Source organism: Thamnophis elegans, chromosome 3 (genome assembly GCF_009769535.1).
Source record: "Thamnophis elegans isolate rThaEle1 chromosome 3, rThaEle1.pri, whole genome shotgun sequence".
Classification (NCBI taxonomy): Eukaryota; Metazoa; Chordata; class Lepidosauria; order Squamata; family Colubridae; genus Thamnophis; species Thamnophis elegans.
Window position 1 is genome coordinate 107,359,848 of NC_045543.1, and position 16,183 is coordinate 107,376,030.

Consider the following 16,183-nt stretch of genomic DNA (forward strand, 5'->3'; position numbering starts at 1 on the left):
GTGGCAGCAGTATGAATCTTCAGAGGATATCATTGCAGCCTTCACCAAGAAGGCACACTTCCTAGATCCTGCAACATGACACTGTTTACTTAATGGAACCTGAAGTGTTTTCACTCTAGCTGATCTCATTGGACAGGTGAAAACCTAAGGAGAATAGGCTGTATACCATGAACAACTTTAAAGGTGATTGCAAGTACTGTGAATTGCACCCGAAAGCCAACTGGCAACCAGTGCAGCTCATGAGACAATGGAGACAGTTGCACATATCATAAAACATTTATCATTGCCTGCAATGCTGCATTCTTGATCATCTTTAGCTTCTGAGTTGTCTTCAAGGATAGCCCCATGTAGACTACATTATAGTAATCCAATCATGATGACTAAGGCATGAGTGACTGCCTGAAGATTCTCCTGGGCCAGAAACAGATGCATGTGATAGACAAGATGAATGTGTACAAAGACTCCTGACCACAAGCTACATTTCAGCAGGAACTGTGAGTTGAAGAGGACACCCAGACTGCATTGGGTTTAGAAAAATAGTCCCTTCCACTAGAGTCAAACAAAGCCACTCAGTTTTGTCAGGGTTATGCAGCTGTCAGTTTTCACCCTTGTCAACACCAATTGGAACTGGACACAGAGAAAAAGCCACTGCAAAACAGTGACTCCCACTCCAAAACCCAAAGTTAGCAAAATAGGACACTATGGTCAATCATATAAAAACTGCTGGTAAATCAAGGAGCATTATGATGGGCACTTAATCTCCATCTCAGCTCTTCAGAAACTGTGTCCAGTTCTGTCTCGATGTTGAACTCTAGCCTGAAACCAGATGAATTGCCTCTAAATAATTATGTATAAACAAATATTTCAGAATAAAATAGATTTAGAAACATTTAAAAATTAAGATTTAAAACAGACATTTCATGTGAAAAGTAGATCCAAAATGCATTTCAATGTTACTTAAACATTTAGATCCATATTAAAAAAATCTTCTAGGAATAGAATGAAATGGATTTATAAGATTTATTTATAGTCTATTCATTCTTAGTTGGTAGTAATATTTTTGAAAGCAAAGCTAAAGAGTGAAGAAGCAAAATAGCTAAATATCATGTCAGATGTACAGAGTCATAAATCTTAGGACTATCTCATATTTCAACCTTGGAAAGTTAATTAGAGAAAATATTTTTCTAAACAAGTGTCTGAGGGTATTGTAATCTCTAAAAAAACAATTCTGGATTTCCCACGAAGCTGGTAAAGTTCTCTGGATGGCATAAGGATATCAATATTTTATCATTCAACAATACATAATCAATAAAGACTAGTGATTTTCCTCCTAATTGTTTTTTCTTTTATTTTAAAATGTATGATATTCAAATAATATCCAAGAGAGCAATATAGTCAGTGATTATTCAGATGGGAATTTAGCCCAATGTACTCATTAGAACCTAATTTTGAAAAGCAATGCACAACACTGCTATCTATCTATGTTAGATCTGGTAAAGGATAGGCACACAAGGCTCCAGTAACAACAGCTCTTTATTGCAAGTCTGGTAAACATCCAGTGAGGAAGGGTCAGACAGCAGCCCCTTTTAAATGGATCTATCTGACCCTTTGACCAATGGGATTAAACCTCTGTTCCTGCCAGAACAGAGGAGCTAGGTGGGAACCACTGTCGGGGGGGGGGGGGGATATTTAACAAGCTATCTGTCTGTCTGTCCGTCTGTCTGTCTGTCTATCTGTCTATCATCTATCTATCTATAATCTATCAATCATCTGATCTATATCATGTCCTATCTTTAATTACAGATTTGTTTTATTTTTATTGTGCATTTCCTTCAACATAAAGCAAATATATATTTAAAAAATTCTATATGCAGCAGAGTATATTAGAACAATAAGAGTATTCATATTGTTTATTATGTATACAAGAATCAAAGCAAGAACTGTTTTCCATGGATAACAGGAATGGTCTATATTTAGACCTTTCCTGGGAAAAGAGAATAAGCCTATATTTAGCTTCCCAACTGAATTAATATAGTAATTGCAGCTATTAAAATGCCATAATTGCAGTGACCATTTCTAGCTAAGGTGCTTTGAAGAGTGGTGGCAACAAAATGATTCAGAATACTTTGGGCAATATAGAACAAGAACATATCAGTCAGTACTAGATGGAAGTACGAGTCTGTGGATTGTTGGCTACTGCAGGGAGTGGAAGTTAATTTGTTGGATAACTTAAGGTGCTGAGAGCAAAGGCTGAAAGGCCCAAGGGTTTACTCAACCCTCCCTTGGTATGTTGGCTATATGATGATATGTGGATCCCCTATTTTAAGTCCTAGAGTTTATGAAGGGCGGGAGGAGGAGATCTTGTGGTGAGTCAAAATATTCTGGTGTTGATATATAGGGAAATATGATTGGATATAGGATACAAGTCATTCATGGGCAATGCATTCTCGATGCTTTGCTCCAATTTTGTGCTCTAGCCTCCTGAATTCCTCCTGAATTATATACCAATACCTGGTCTTTTGAGACCCAGACAGGGATGGGTTTCTGCCAGCATTACTGCTGGTTTGGTGCGCACATGATTTCATTCTGCGCATGTGCACAGTTGCTTGTAAATAGGTCTGTGCATGCGCAGAACATTTTAAAAGGTCAAAAAAAAAAAGATGTTGCAGCGACCGGGGAACCAGTTTGGGGGCGTGGAAAGCATGCCGTCCCTACCGGTGCAAACTAGTAGGAACCCACCTTTGGGCCCAGGGTTTTAGATGTTGCTGCTGAATGCCAGGTTGGCCTGCAATAAGGTAATTGATTCTGATGGGGTTGTATTTCCCCAGAAGACCTAGTACACAATATGGGGGTTCTTCTGGACTCAGGACTCCTGCTCAGAGAGCAGGTGGCAGTTGTGGCTAGGAGGTCTTTGCACACTTTTGAATTGTGCACCAGTTGCACCCATTTCTGAACCAAGATTCTCCATTCAATCACTCCAGTCCTGGTAACTTCCTGTATGCATTATTGTAATATACTCTATATGGTGCTGTCCTTGAGAGTTTTGGAAGCTGCAAAATGAAGCAGATATGATATGGGCATTTATATAAATTGAATAAAATAAATAAACTAGGCCACTCAATGGAAGCAGAAATAAAGGAAGCTAAAGCTTATTGGGACATTATGCAAAGGCAATAGTAAATTGAAAAAAACCCTGATGATTGGAAAAACTGAGGATTATTAAAAAGGGCCAATAGATGACAAGATGGATAGATACCACCATCAATGACACAAATACAATTTTACAAGAATTCAAAGAATTAGGTGCTATCTAACAATCCTGGAAAAATGATGATGGATTTTCAGTTCATGAAAAATCAGAAGTGATTAAAGAATTGAACACAGGGGAAAAATATTTGAGCAAAACAAAAAGAAATGAGGGTGTTCCATTTACTGGTAAGTTCCTGACTCTCTCCAACTCTAAACTGCAGTTTTCTTCTTTTAGTAAAAAATAGGCTTTCAATTTTGCACCCTGCAGATTGATCTGCAAGAGTGACAAAATAAAGGTAAAAAGCAGGGAAAAAGTAACTTTTCTGATATTAACCAAATACTATCTATTCCTCAATGATTCAGAAAATGTGAAATCAGTCCTTGGAAAATTTAAGAATGGCAAAACAGCTATCTAATTCTGCATCAATTATTACAAAGTCTGGACTAACACAAGTTCACTTGCCTCCTGTTTTATGCATTTCACTGCATTAAATGAATAAGCATTTTTCTCCACTCAACCTACCTCAAATGGTTTTGTTGTGGGGAGAATGAAGGGAGAATATAATGTGGAATATAAATCTAAAAAATGTTTAATTTTAATGTTTCCACATTATAAAAAGTGATTTTTCTATGTAGTTTGGGACCCAATGTCATAAACACAACATCCATGCATATTTGTAAGTTCTTACAAAGTCTGAAGAAAATAGCCTGAAACCACGCTAATGACTTACTCAATTAAAAATTAGGTTGAAATTGCCCTGCCACTTAAAAGAAAGTGATTTCAAGCCTATGTGAATGAATGGAAAAGATATACATATTTATTTCATTGAATGTAGGACTTCTATTTGAGATATAGCAACTGCTGAAATTCTTTCATAATGGCTTCATTAACTTTTCTCTGATAAATGTATCTGTTGAACAATACACGTACCATATTATATTCCTCTCTATTTTTTGGAAATGCTTTAAGAATATAAACACATCCCACAGATATGAAAAAAATATTGAAATATCCAACATGATACAATAATAACAACTGTTATTTCCTTTAAAAAGGCACAAGGATAAAAAAGTGGGGAGAGGAGCTCTTTTTAAGTTTATCACTTGGGACTATCAGTAACTAAAACTTTCCATGTCACTGTGACAACAAGAAAACATTTCTGAGATTTAAATTGCTGATGAACTTATGGCACAATTTTGTTTAGAACTTTCTAAAAATTTAATCCAGCTGACCTTTGTCAAAGCAAACAAGCAACACTTGACATTTTATTCAAAATAATGAAAACACAATGCTTTTTCTATTGTGCTAAGTTCTGACCTCTTTGGTTGCACAACACTTTCCAAAGAAAAATTAGATTATTTTCAACCTCAGATGATGTATAAAGGAAACAGTTTCCTGACAATGCTATTATAAGTAGGTCCTTTGGGACTTATACTTATAAGGATAGTATCTAGATAGCATGGGAAAACTATTTTTAAAAGGGCTCAGTAACAATAGTCTTCAGTGATGTAGGCAACTGCAAAGACTTATTTCATACCTTCATACAACTCATGTGCTGTGATGAAAAGGAAGTGCATCCACACTAGGTCTATTTTACAAAATTGAATTACAAGATGTCCATCCCAATTTAGATTGGTTGGGTTGAAAAATAATGTGCATAGGTTACCCAATGAGTTTTGTGGCTGAGTAGAAGATTGAAACTTTGCTTTTCCAACATCAAACTCTATACACAACATATTCTTAAATTGCTACCAACTTCATGACTTTATTGGGCAATCCAAGAGGCAACACCCAATCAGTATAGTTATAAACAGGATTAGAAAGTCTTGATTTTATCTAGGTAGACGTCTAGACAAAAGTTAATCTCTTTTCAATTTCCTTCCAGAAGAAAATGTAACTTAAAACAAGAACAAAAACTGCAGTATGGGAATATTCACTTCTTTCAGGAGAATTAATTTTGTGAATCAATATTTTGTCTCTCCTGGGTTCTTTTATGGTCAATGAAGACATTATAGACATTGATGAAAATTTCCAACACAGAAAGTGGTTTAATTGGTGAAAATGGTGAAAAATGAGAGATGAGAGGGGGGGAAATGTAATTATGTGATTAGCTGAGAGTTGATCAGTGCTAAATTTAGAAATAACACCAATATTCATCTTTTAATTAGGATGATTTTGAAGAACTATCAAACTAATAATAAGGTAATGCATCCCTGTTTTATGACTCTGAGATAACATCACACTCATCACTAAATAACTTTATGTAGCATGTAGAGTCCCTCTGTAGCATGAATGACACTGTTATTTAAATAAAATGAAACTAATATTTGTTAAATCTCATTAAATGCAAATAAAATAAAAGAAACATTAAGTTTGTGGGCACACAGGATTGTCCATATAGCTTTATTTTGCAACTCCTCATAATTGGGCTCTCTGATCTTAGCCACTTCCAGGTGTGGGGACCAACAACCTATTTCTGATAATAGCCATGCAGACTGGGAAATTCTAGAAGTAGAAATGGATATTTATACAAATTCCCATGGCTGGAAAACACTGCCTAAATCAAGCACATATTTTTGTCTAATGACTACAGACTTCCTCTTATAACTGGGCACTGTACAGAAATGGGAAAAATAATCATAAGGAGAATTAAGCCAGTGACCTGCAGAAGGGGCTTTAATCACTTTTTCCAACAGAATTAGTTTTTTATGACAAAATATTCCAACTGGGATTAGATCACAGTGTATTTAAATATAATACTGAGCATTAGCTTCTTTTATTTTTAATATCTTTCTTAATTATTTTTAATAATTATTTTTTGGCTTGTTCACTATCTATCTGTAATAGTATATTAGAATGAACTTGAGAGATAAGGGAAACCTTGGAAACGATCAGAGTGGGGAGGGGAGTCCCCAGCTGATTAACGGTCAGAAGAAGAAACTTAGGATGGGCCTTCCTCCACATCACTCAGGTGGTTAAAAGTGATTTGTATCTTCAGTTTTGCAAGATTCTGTTAATGAAGCCTTAGAATAAAGTAGAATTAGGTTATCTAGTTGTGTTTCCTGTCTGATTTGCCTAGAAAGGCTGACAATAGCAAAGTGTCTTATGAATCTAAAAATAGATAGTTCTTAGCAGCATCAAGAATTAAGAAAGTTACCATTTAGTTTATTATATTAGCCAAATGAAAGCAAAGGAGAAAAGGAAAGAATACAAAAATGCAGAATAAACAATAATTTTGAAAAAAACTATTTTTAAAAAAGTTAAATATTGAAGAAACAGAAATTATAAGGACAGATTAAAGACATTATAAAGACAATCTAGAATCTATATAATAACTAGATTATATAGACTATGGAAAATTACATGCTTCCCTACAAAACTTTTGAACAATATTATAATTTGTTTCAATTGCATCCTATAAATTTATTTCTTTGGCTCTTTGTAACAAAAAGAGTAAAGACTGAAATTAAGTCTGTGAAAAACACCCTAGAGACTGGATATTTGTGTCATTTTTATTTTGCAGAGTATGATTTACAGTATAGTAGACATTTTCCTAGGCTGATCATATCCCTGAAGTTCACTCTACTTGCTGCTAATTAGTGAGATGAAAAATACATCAGTGTTCAAACACAAAAAGGTTGTTCAGTAAATTTAGATTATTTATGTTTACTTACCTAGATTGTTCACTTTGCTTATAATACATTTGCTGCATTTGGATGTAATGGTAAACCAAGGATAAACTCCTTCCCTTAATGCTAAATCCTCAGCTATAGATCACTAAATCATAGTTCAGCTTCATGAGAAAATCTCTATCTTAAGCATTTTTCTCCTTCCTCTTTTCCCCAGATGCTGTCACTGGAAGTCAGTAGCTTCTTTTTCAATTTTAAATAGAACACTGAAAATAAACTGTGGTAAAACATAGAAAATATATAGCCCAGAGCAAAAATCCTTCTCCTTTCATTCTCTTCTTGTACGGTCCCATCAAAGCCCAACATATCAGCTTGTGACCCCAGTTGCATCTTTCAATTCATGTTCTCTGACCACTGATTCTAAGGGACATGCTGCTAAACTGGGGTTCATATACATTCATCATGATTAGAAGTTCATTTCCAGGAATTTGTTGAATCATCTTTTGCAACAGTGGTTCTTAACCTGGGCCATATCGCCCCCCAGGGGGCGATTTTGTTTCTTTTGGGGGGGGTGAACAAAAAGGGGTGACGCGGGGGTGAAGGAATGGAGGGGGCGATGGAGTGAGAAGTTTTGGGGACACTTTTGAGACTTTTTTTCTACAGTGAACCGCTGTATATCTGTTGTTCAAAAACATCAGATCGCTCGCTATTAGTGGATTGAACTGTGTTTAAAATGTTCCTCCAGCTAGCTTCAGTACAGCTACACTGTACAGAACACTGTACATATGTGAATACACATCGCTCATCTTCATGAGTGTTGCACAGCAGCCTCTATCACTCTACGCATACAGTGGCACGCCATTGGCCAGAATGGGCAGCGCTTCTTTCAAAACTTTGCATGCAGAGTGGCTGTCCCCTATGATGTCAGCTGTAATGTCAACGTAACTGTTGAAACCAGGTTTATCGAAGTTCACGTGTGTTTTATAGTGTTCCAGTGCAGTCGAAAATTTAATTTGCAGTTAGTGCCTTTCATTTCGAAGACCTCTCAACATGGCCGAGAAGGGGAAGTGTTGCCAATATTCGACGGAATACCTAAAATTGGGGTTCATTCCATCTCCTTCCAATGTAGAGTTTAGTCTTCTTTGTGAGAAAATATTTTCAAATGAAGCGCTGAAGCCTTCCCAACTGAAAGACCATTTGGTAAGAATTCATTCGGATAAAGCCGACAAACCGGTATCATTTTTCTAATCCTTAAAGGCCAAGTTTGAGGGTCACAGCACTGTTGAGAAGCTATTTGGAAAATCGTCACTCAACGCCGACAAGGGGCTCATTTGTTCCCATGAAGTATCTTTGTTGATAGCAAAATGTGGCAAACCTCATACTATTGGAGAAACACTGATTTTACCAGCAGTGAAACAGATTGTTGCCACCATGTTGGGGCCCAGCGCAAGCACTTTCCCGCAATCAATTCCTTTGAGCAATGACACCGTATCAAAAAGAATTGATGAAATGGCTGCTGAAGTGGAAAAAAGGCTTATTGACACCTTGAAAAGTACAGAATTCATAATGCAGATTGATGAGTCAACAATTTGTGAAAATGAAGCCTTGTTATTGGCTTATGTCCATTTCATCAACGGAAATGAAGAGATCGGGGAAGAACTGTTATTTGCTCGAAATTTAGCCACTAACACAAAAGGTCCATTGATATTTTAAAAGGTTGAAGAGTTTTTTAATGAGAAAAACATCCCTTTGACAAATGTCGTGCCATGTGCAACCGACAGAGCTGAATCCATGGTTGGATGATATCGCGGATTTCAAGCTCATTTAAAATTGGTTGTCCCTGGAGTTATGGCTGTCCATTGCATGTCATTCATAGACAGCACCTTGTCTCAAAAAAATTGAGTGGCCGTTTGCATGAGTCTATATGTTACGTCATTAATGCTGTGAATAAAATTAAATCGAATGCCTTGTGAAGAAAATGACGAGGAGTTTGAACGTCTCCTTTTGCACACTGAAGGCGGCTTTCAAAAGGAAAGTGTTTGCGGCGATTCCACAAACTTTTTGACACAATTGTCGAATTTCTTGAATCCATTGATTCAAGTCTAAGCAGTTTTCTTAAACTTCGACGTCTGGATGTAGCTTATCTCGCTGATGTTTTTGACAAGCTGAATGAAGTGAACCTAAAGTTGTAAGGAGATAAAATTGATTTTCTTAAGGCCAAAGGAGTAATCTGCTCATTTATTTCCAAATTGGACCTCCTTGCAAGCAATATGAGTCACCAGGAGCTGTATCAATTCCCAAGCCTTGGTAATGAACGTCAACTCCAAGCAGAAGATTTGGATGTTTTTTGCTGCCACTTGAAGCAACTAAAAGAAGATATGGAAACCAGATTCTATGATCTGATAAATCTGGAAGTGCCCACTTGGGTGCTAAATCCTTTCACAGCAGACTTTGCACAACTTCATCTCAAACTGCAAGTGCCACTGACAGATCTAAGAATCGATTAAATAATGAGATTAAGAATGAGATTAACAAAAATACGACTGTGAAGCCCAATCACATTTTCAGAGTTACTGCTGTGAAGCTTTTTGGGTGAAAATGAGGAACACTTACCCAATATTGTGGGAAGAAGTTAAGTTGCTTCTTTTAGCCTTTCCTTCCTTAGGGGCTTCAGCGCCATCCAACTGATCCTTTCTAAGTCAAGGAACATGTTGAAGATCACTGAGCGTGGCGATTTAAGAATGAGATTAACAAAAATGGTTCCAGACTTCAAGAAATTGGCATCAGCTCACCAAGCACAAGGTAGCCATTGATGTTCTTTTTTTTTGCTTTTTGTGTACATACATTTTCTTTGTTAATAATTGTCTCTGCTCTTATCGTCGGATTTGCTTGCATTGGATTTCACGTTCAAGTTTGAGTTTTCGGCTTCATTTTCGAATTCTTGCTGTGCTCTGTAAAACATTTTGTGTGTCTCTTTGTATTGTACTTTTTTAGCATGCACTCCAGTTCGATATTATATTTACTCGGTTTTATGGCTTCAATTTTTTTTGTTGTGCTCTTCGTGTAAACTTTGTGTGTGTGTGTGTGTATTTCTTCAGTTTAAGACATTAAATTTGTCGCTCTGATTTTTGTTGTTTTCCTTCTGTAAAAAATTTCTTTGTGTCTTTATAACCCTTTTTACAATGTGCATGAATATATATTTTCCTCAAATCTTAATTTAATTTCAGAGTTTTCGTCTTGAAATTCTTAGTTCCTGCATTGTGGTTTGTTCTTATGCTCTTTTTATATTTCTTTTTGAGTTTTAAAATTCACTTGTAATTAAATCATTAAATGTTACTGTTCTTTTTCGGGCATTTCATTTTCTTGCAATTGAATTTTGTTTTTAGTGGTCATTGCATTTAAGTGTCTTGAATAAATGAGATAATAATGAAATACATGTATCATGAAGTTTGGGAGTAAAGTGATGGGTGGCATCAGAATTTTTCATGCAGTTGAGATATGGGAAAAAGAATTGAAATAAATTATTTGCATCAATATGTCCTGATGACAATTTTAAAGAAAACGAAAATGTGTTTGTATAAATTGAAGAATTATTTCCCTGTGTTGTGATTGAGAAGTTATGTTGGGGGAGGGGGGCAATGATAACTTCCTCAATGGCTCAAGGGGGCAATTCGTTCAAAAAGGTTAAGAACCACTGCTTTACAACCCTGTCCATGGTGGGCATTCTTGCTGTACCTTTTTTCATCTCTTCTAAATTTTCCATCATTTAGCTTTATTGAATTTAGTATCTAGTACTTTGACTCATTATACTACCTCTTTTTACTACCCCTCCTCCCCCACTTCCCCATTGTCAAAACTTTTCTTTGTAGGAAAATTACTCCGACCTTCTGTGATTTTTGTTGCCCTTTTTCAGTTTTGCAGGATTCTTTGTGAGATGCAGCACAAAGAATTATTTGTAATGTTGCATAAGAATACCAGCACAAGAATTCTGCATCAGTTTGAAAACAACTCTAAATTTCAATGAATTAATTGTATTTGAGACCCAGTGTAATTTACTGCTGTTCTGCTGTTGTATGTTTGAAACCATGCCAAATCATATGCAGAAAGTTTTGGCTCATCATGCTATTGTGCTTCTGGTTTTTGAAAGATGCTTTTTCAGCTTTTCCTCACAGAAATTATTAGGACTTTATTTATTTAGGCACATGACTGGAAAATTAAGAGAAAGTAGAATGAGGCTGGGTATGAGTGAAACACACACAATTTTATCTGCCATTTGTAGGAAGAAGAAAAAAGTGAGATTCTGCTATTGCATGAGAGGTGAAAGCTCAGGTGGTTTGTAATTTTTCTTTGTTTTTAACATTTACAGGTCAGGAGATATGAAAAATAATCTACAAATTAAGAATCTGGGGAGTAAAGGCAGTGGTGCTGTGGAAATTATTTTAGCATGGTTCAACCATATAATTATATAATGGTATATAACAATAGCTGGATATAATTGCTCTTTCAATTTTTGCCAGCAAATTTGTAAACAGAAAAATTGAGCAAACTGCTTTGCCAAATATTTCCAAGAAAAGGGAAAAGTTCTCCAAAAAGTTCACAAAGGAAAAATGTCTCTTTAAGTAATAATTGCACTATGGCTACCAAAATGCCAGGGAAAACTTTTCTTCCTGTTGTTTTTTCTTAATATTGTAGTTTGGAGCATGAGATGCTAGAAAAGCTGGACACCACTATACATGACTGTACAGTAAAAAAACCCAAGATATTCAAACATAAATTTTGGCCACCTGAAGATTAAGTGCAATTCCATTCCATTCCATTGTAATTACTGACTCGTTAAAACATTGAACTAAGAATGTGTATCTTGTCTTTTGGAATATCTTATTCCCTGAGGTGAGATCAACTCCCACACTTCTGCTAGATGGCTTGTGGGTCCAAATGGGGAACATCACAATAGAGGTGATAGATTAAGAGCCAATCCCACCTCCCTGCCATCTTGCTCCCTCCTTCCCCATCTTGTAACTATGATTTTACTTTCACTGTATTTTCATTTCATTATATTAGGAGTATTTATCTCTGATGATTTTAATGTTTTATGCTATAAGCCACCCAAAACGAGATGGGCAGCAAACAAATTAAGAAACAAATAAATATATAAGGAAAACTAAATTCTAGAAGCTCACTAATCATTTCAGGTCAGTCATTCTCTCTCAGTTTAACTTCTCTTGCAGGGCTATTATTATAAGAAAAATAGAACTGAGGCCTATACATTGTATACAGCTTTGAGCTCTTGAATGAAAGACAAGATATGATAGTGAATAAATAAATATTTCTCCAAAAGTTTTTTTCTTTTGAAAAAATATTCTAAAGGAAAGGCTCTTTGATCAACTCAGAAGAGGTAAAGAAAAAATACAAAGGACTATTAGTGTGCTCAGTAATTTGTTTGTTGATTCTCTTCTGAATAATTCTAGATATTGTACATTTGTCTTTCACCACCGTTGCATACTGATTATCTCATTAAGTTCTTCACCGTCAGCCAAAATCTGTTGCTAATTTATTGCAGCATTTCAAATCCAATTGATTTATATGTGAATTTAGTATTTTTCCCTCTTGGTGTTCTTACATTTGTCATTTAACGCCCCATTCTTCTAATCAAAAGTGAATACAAAGGTAAATCTGATTTCCAGCAAAAGACTACCAATATATATAATATTGTTCATCATAATTTTATCTAAAATATTGGGAGGAGGCGTTAACCAGTAAAATCTTTTTGTTTTGTCTAGGTTTTTTGTTTAATCTGTATTATTAAATAAACTAACGACTTAGTGTATTTATATTTAAATTGCATTAAAAGTGTACATTTATGGGAACTGTTCCTGCAAGTCATCTGAAGTTCCTTTAAATGTAATTTGCTAAATAGTTGTGATTCTGCCATTACAGCAGAGGCAAAAAAAAGGCTGTGCATATGGGATGCTCACTATTTCATTGTATTTTTTCATTGTTTATTCTATTGTTCCATTACTTTACTAGTGTTATATTTACACCTCTTTTTATTTCGTTGTTTTTGTTGTTGTAAGCCACTTACAGCAGCCACATAGCAAAATAGGCGGCAGATAAATTTAACAAATAAAATAAATTGGGAATGAGCAAATCCCACCAAGAATGCAAGGAACTGAATGAGCAAGGTATGGTGTCAACATACTTGTGTGGAACAAATGCAATTTAAAATAAACAATGCTTACTGATGCCTATATTAAGAAATAAACTTTTTGTTTCATAATATGATTCCACAAATTGATATAGGCCATATCACTGTAGCCGAGACCCAATGTTAATGCAAGTGAACAAGTCAAGAGTCTTGTTAATACATCACTTCCAGTCATGCCAATTCAGCAATAACCTAGAGATTTAAGGCTGCAATCTTTAGATCTAAAGTCTAATTTTATATATCTCTATTTTTTTTAAAAAAAATAATTCACTCCAGCAGGATTTGTTTCTCTTAACACTTAATTTCACATTGTTCTTATTATGTTATGAATGCAAAGACCCACCTGTCTCTCCTTCAATTCTCTTCCCCTTTCCAATTTATCGTATGATTCCATTTTACTTTTAAAAAGCACCATGAAAAACAGCTCGACAATTTTGAGCAGATGCACAGAGGAGCGCACTATTACTGACTTTTGCTAATTTCTTCAGCGTTCCTAATTTTGGTGGCCTCAACTTATGCTGGATAACATATCTCATACAGGTACGTTGTGTAATAGTAGTTAAAGTCCAACAGCTAGAAGGCACCAATTTAAGAATGAAATGTAATACAATTGATATGGCCGATTCAAATACTCAATCCAATTATAACTTTCTTTTCATTTTATATAAATTTGGTGATGGGGAAAATCTACATAATTTGTTGTTACTTAATGATGTCTTTAAATATAGTACCAAGTAGTTTCTTAGGAAACATTTTCTAAAGTGACAGCAAGGGGGAAATTCATATCATATTTGCCATGTGTCAATTTTATAAATACTTATATTCAAATAATTAAGACTTAAAAATAAGTTGATGTTTAATTAGAAAAGTTTTTGTTTAATTAAAATGTCTCCAATCTATAATCTATCCAATTAGTTGGCTAAATATGATTAGTTTCTCACTCACACTTGCTAACAAAGAAGCTACTTCTGTGCTATTCCTTTTTCTTCATTCTTCAAGTCAGAGATCCAACATTACAACAAGTATTTGGAAAAAAATTCTGGATGCACAAACCCATAATTTTTTGCAAGTTACATTTTTAACATGCAAGTTCTACCTAAATGTTTAATATTTCACTAAAAATATATTTCACATGAAGATTATTTTACACTGCTTCATACTATAGACCTGGGATGGCGAACCTATGGCATGCGTGCCACAGGTGGCACACAGAGCCCTTTGTCAGGGCACGCGAGGTGTTGCCCTATCAGCTGGCCAGCACACATGCGCGCAGTTCAGCCTTTTTTAAAGCCATTTTTCACCCTCCCCAGGCTCCAGAGCCTTAAAGGAGCACAAAAAACAGTTTTATGGACAAACCGGAACTTTGGGAACAGACTTCCAGTTTGCTCATAGGGTCGGTTTAAGCCCCTCGGAGGCTTCAGGGACCTTCAGGAGGCTTCTCTGAAGGCTCCGGAGGATTAAAAACAGCCCTATGAATAAATCGGAAGTCACTTGAAGGTCCCTGAAGCCTCTGGAGGGCATCCGGGGGGAGGCTGTTTTTGTCTTCCCCAGGCTCCTATAAAGCCTCTGGAGTCTGGGGAGGGTGAAAAAAGCATGCAAAAAATGGAGGTCGTGCCTGTCATGCGCACATGCACACTGGGGGGTTGCGTGTTGCATTATGGATGCAGCATGCCCGTACACGACCCCCCTCCGCTCCCACTTATGGCACGTGAGCCAAAAAAGATTCACCATCGCTACTGTAGACTTTATTTTCAATTACATTATAGAAAAACATTTCCCAGTTGAAATTTAGGTTCTGAACCCTATTTCTAAAAATGAATATAGGTATATAAAGATTTTTGTTTTTTATTCTTATACTGTTGACGTGTTTAGTCATTTCATCAGAATCATATATTATATTAAGGAATATGTACATGCCAGTGGTGGATTTCCATTTTTTTACTACCAGTTCGCTTGTGTGCATTCATGCACGACACGTCTGCGCATGGTCAATGTACCTCTGGTACATGCATGTGTTTCGAGTTGTGTGACAATACATACCAGCTATATTCTTTTTTATTTATAGATGTACAACTTTTCCTTCTCACGCACTTGCCCTTTTTCCAGGGTTCCCATAATTAAATATACAGTGCTTTGATTTTATTAAAAATGTAAATGATAAATATAGTACTTACTTGTAGACTGTTGAAAATGACAAAGAAAACCAGCATCCATAGATGCCTGTAAGCCATGTGCAATCCTCCCCATAGCCATGTCGTGGAAATGAGGGCAAATAAGTACAAAACCAATGGGATCTCTAGAAATAATAAAAACATGAATTTATCACATTGACATGCTTTGCAAAAATACCTTTGATATCAACAGCCTATGAAGATCTTTTAATTTATCAGTGCTTCTGGAACCATCATTCCTATCTGTGATGGCTAGGCATAGTCTTTCCCTTCCAGTACTCTGTTAGAGCTGAAGGCAGCTGACTGAGAGTTGGAGAGGAAGCCCTAAAGCTATTTGGATGGATTATTCAGCATATGAGCTCATCCCAAAAACTGAAGGCAAGATCAATCAATCAATCAATCAATCAGTTCTGGCAGCAGATGATGAGATTATATTATTATTACTATTATATTACTATTCATCCAGGCAATGCACCACATTTATTAATTGGATAAAGCAAGCTTGGTTTTGTAAAACAATACTGGAATTTCAGCATTAAAACTTGTTGAATGAATAGATGAGTAATAAATAGTCAATAATCAAAGACCTGATGAGAGAATACTATGCCCTGGAGGGAGGGAGGGAGAAAAGGAAGGAAGGGTTTTAGATGAACAAACTAGATTCCTTCATTCCATGAAAAATGCAAAGTTAAATGACATTATTGAGCTTTGGAGTTGACATTGCACTCAGAGCAGATCCAAAGTTCTTATTTATTCGGCTATGTACATTTAAATTTGTACAGGTATTTTGCAAAATGTCACTTTTTCTCTTCAGTGACGAACACTATTTTTTAAAAAACCTGAAAGGATAATTAAATATAGGAAGTTCATAACTTAATCAGTTTTCAAACTCACATGTTTACTCATAATAAATTATATATGGAACTTA

General features: G+C 35.7%; 1 protein-coding gene across 1 annotated transcript in view; it reads right to left on the reverse strand.

Moving 5' to 3' along the window:
• The window catches only part of ADGRV1 (adhesion G protein-coupled receptor V1), a 246,303-nt gene that overhangs the window by 18,778 nt on the left and 211,342 nt on the right, over positions 1-16,183 (reverse strand). Inside the window, exon 86 of the mRNA XM_032213599.1 lies at positions 15,259-15,380. Within this exon, the coding sequence (XP_032069490.1) occupies positions 15,259-15,380 (122 nt within the window). The remainder of the gene's footprint in view (positions 1-15,258; positions 15,381-16,183) is intronic.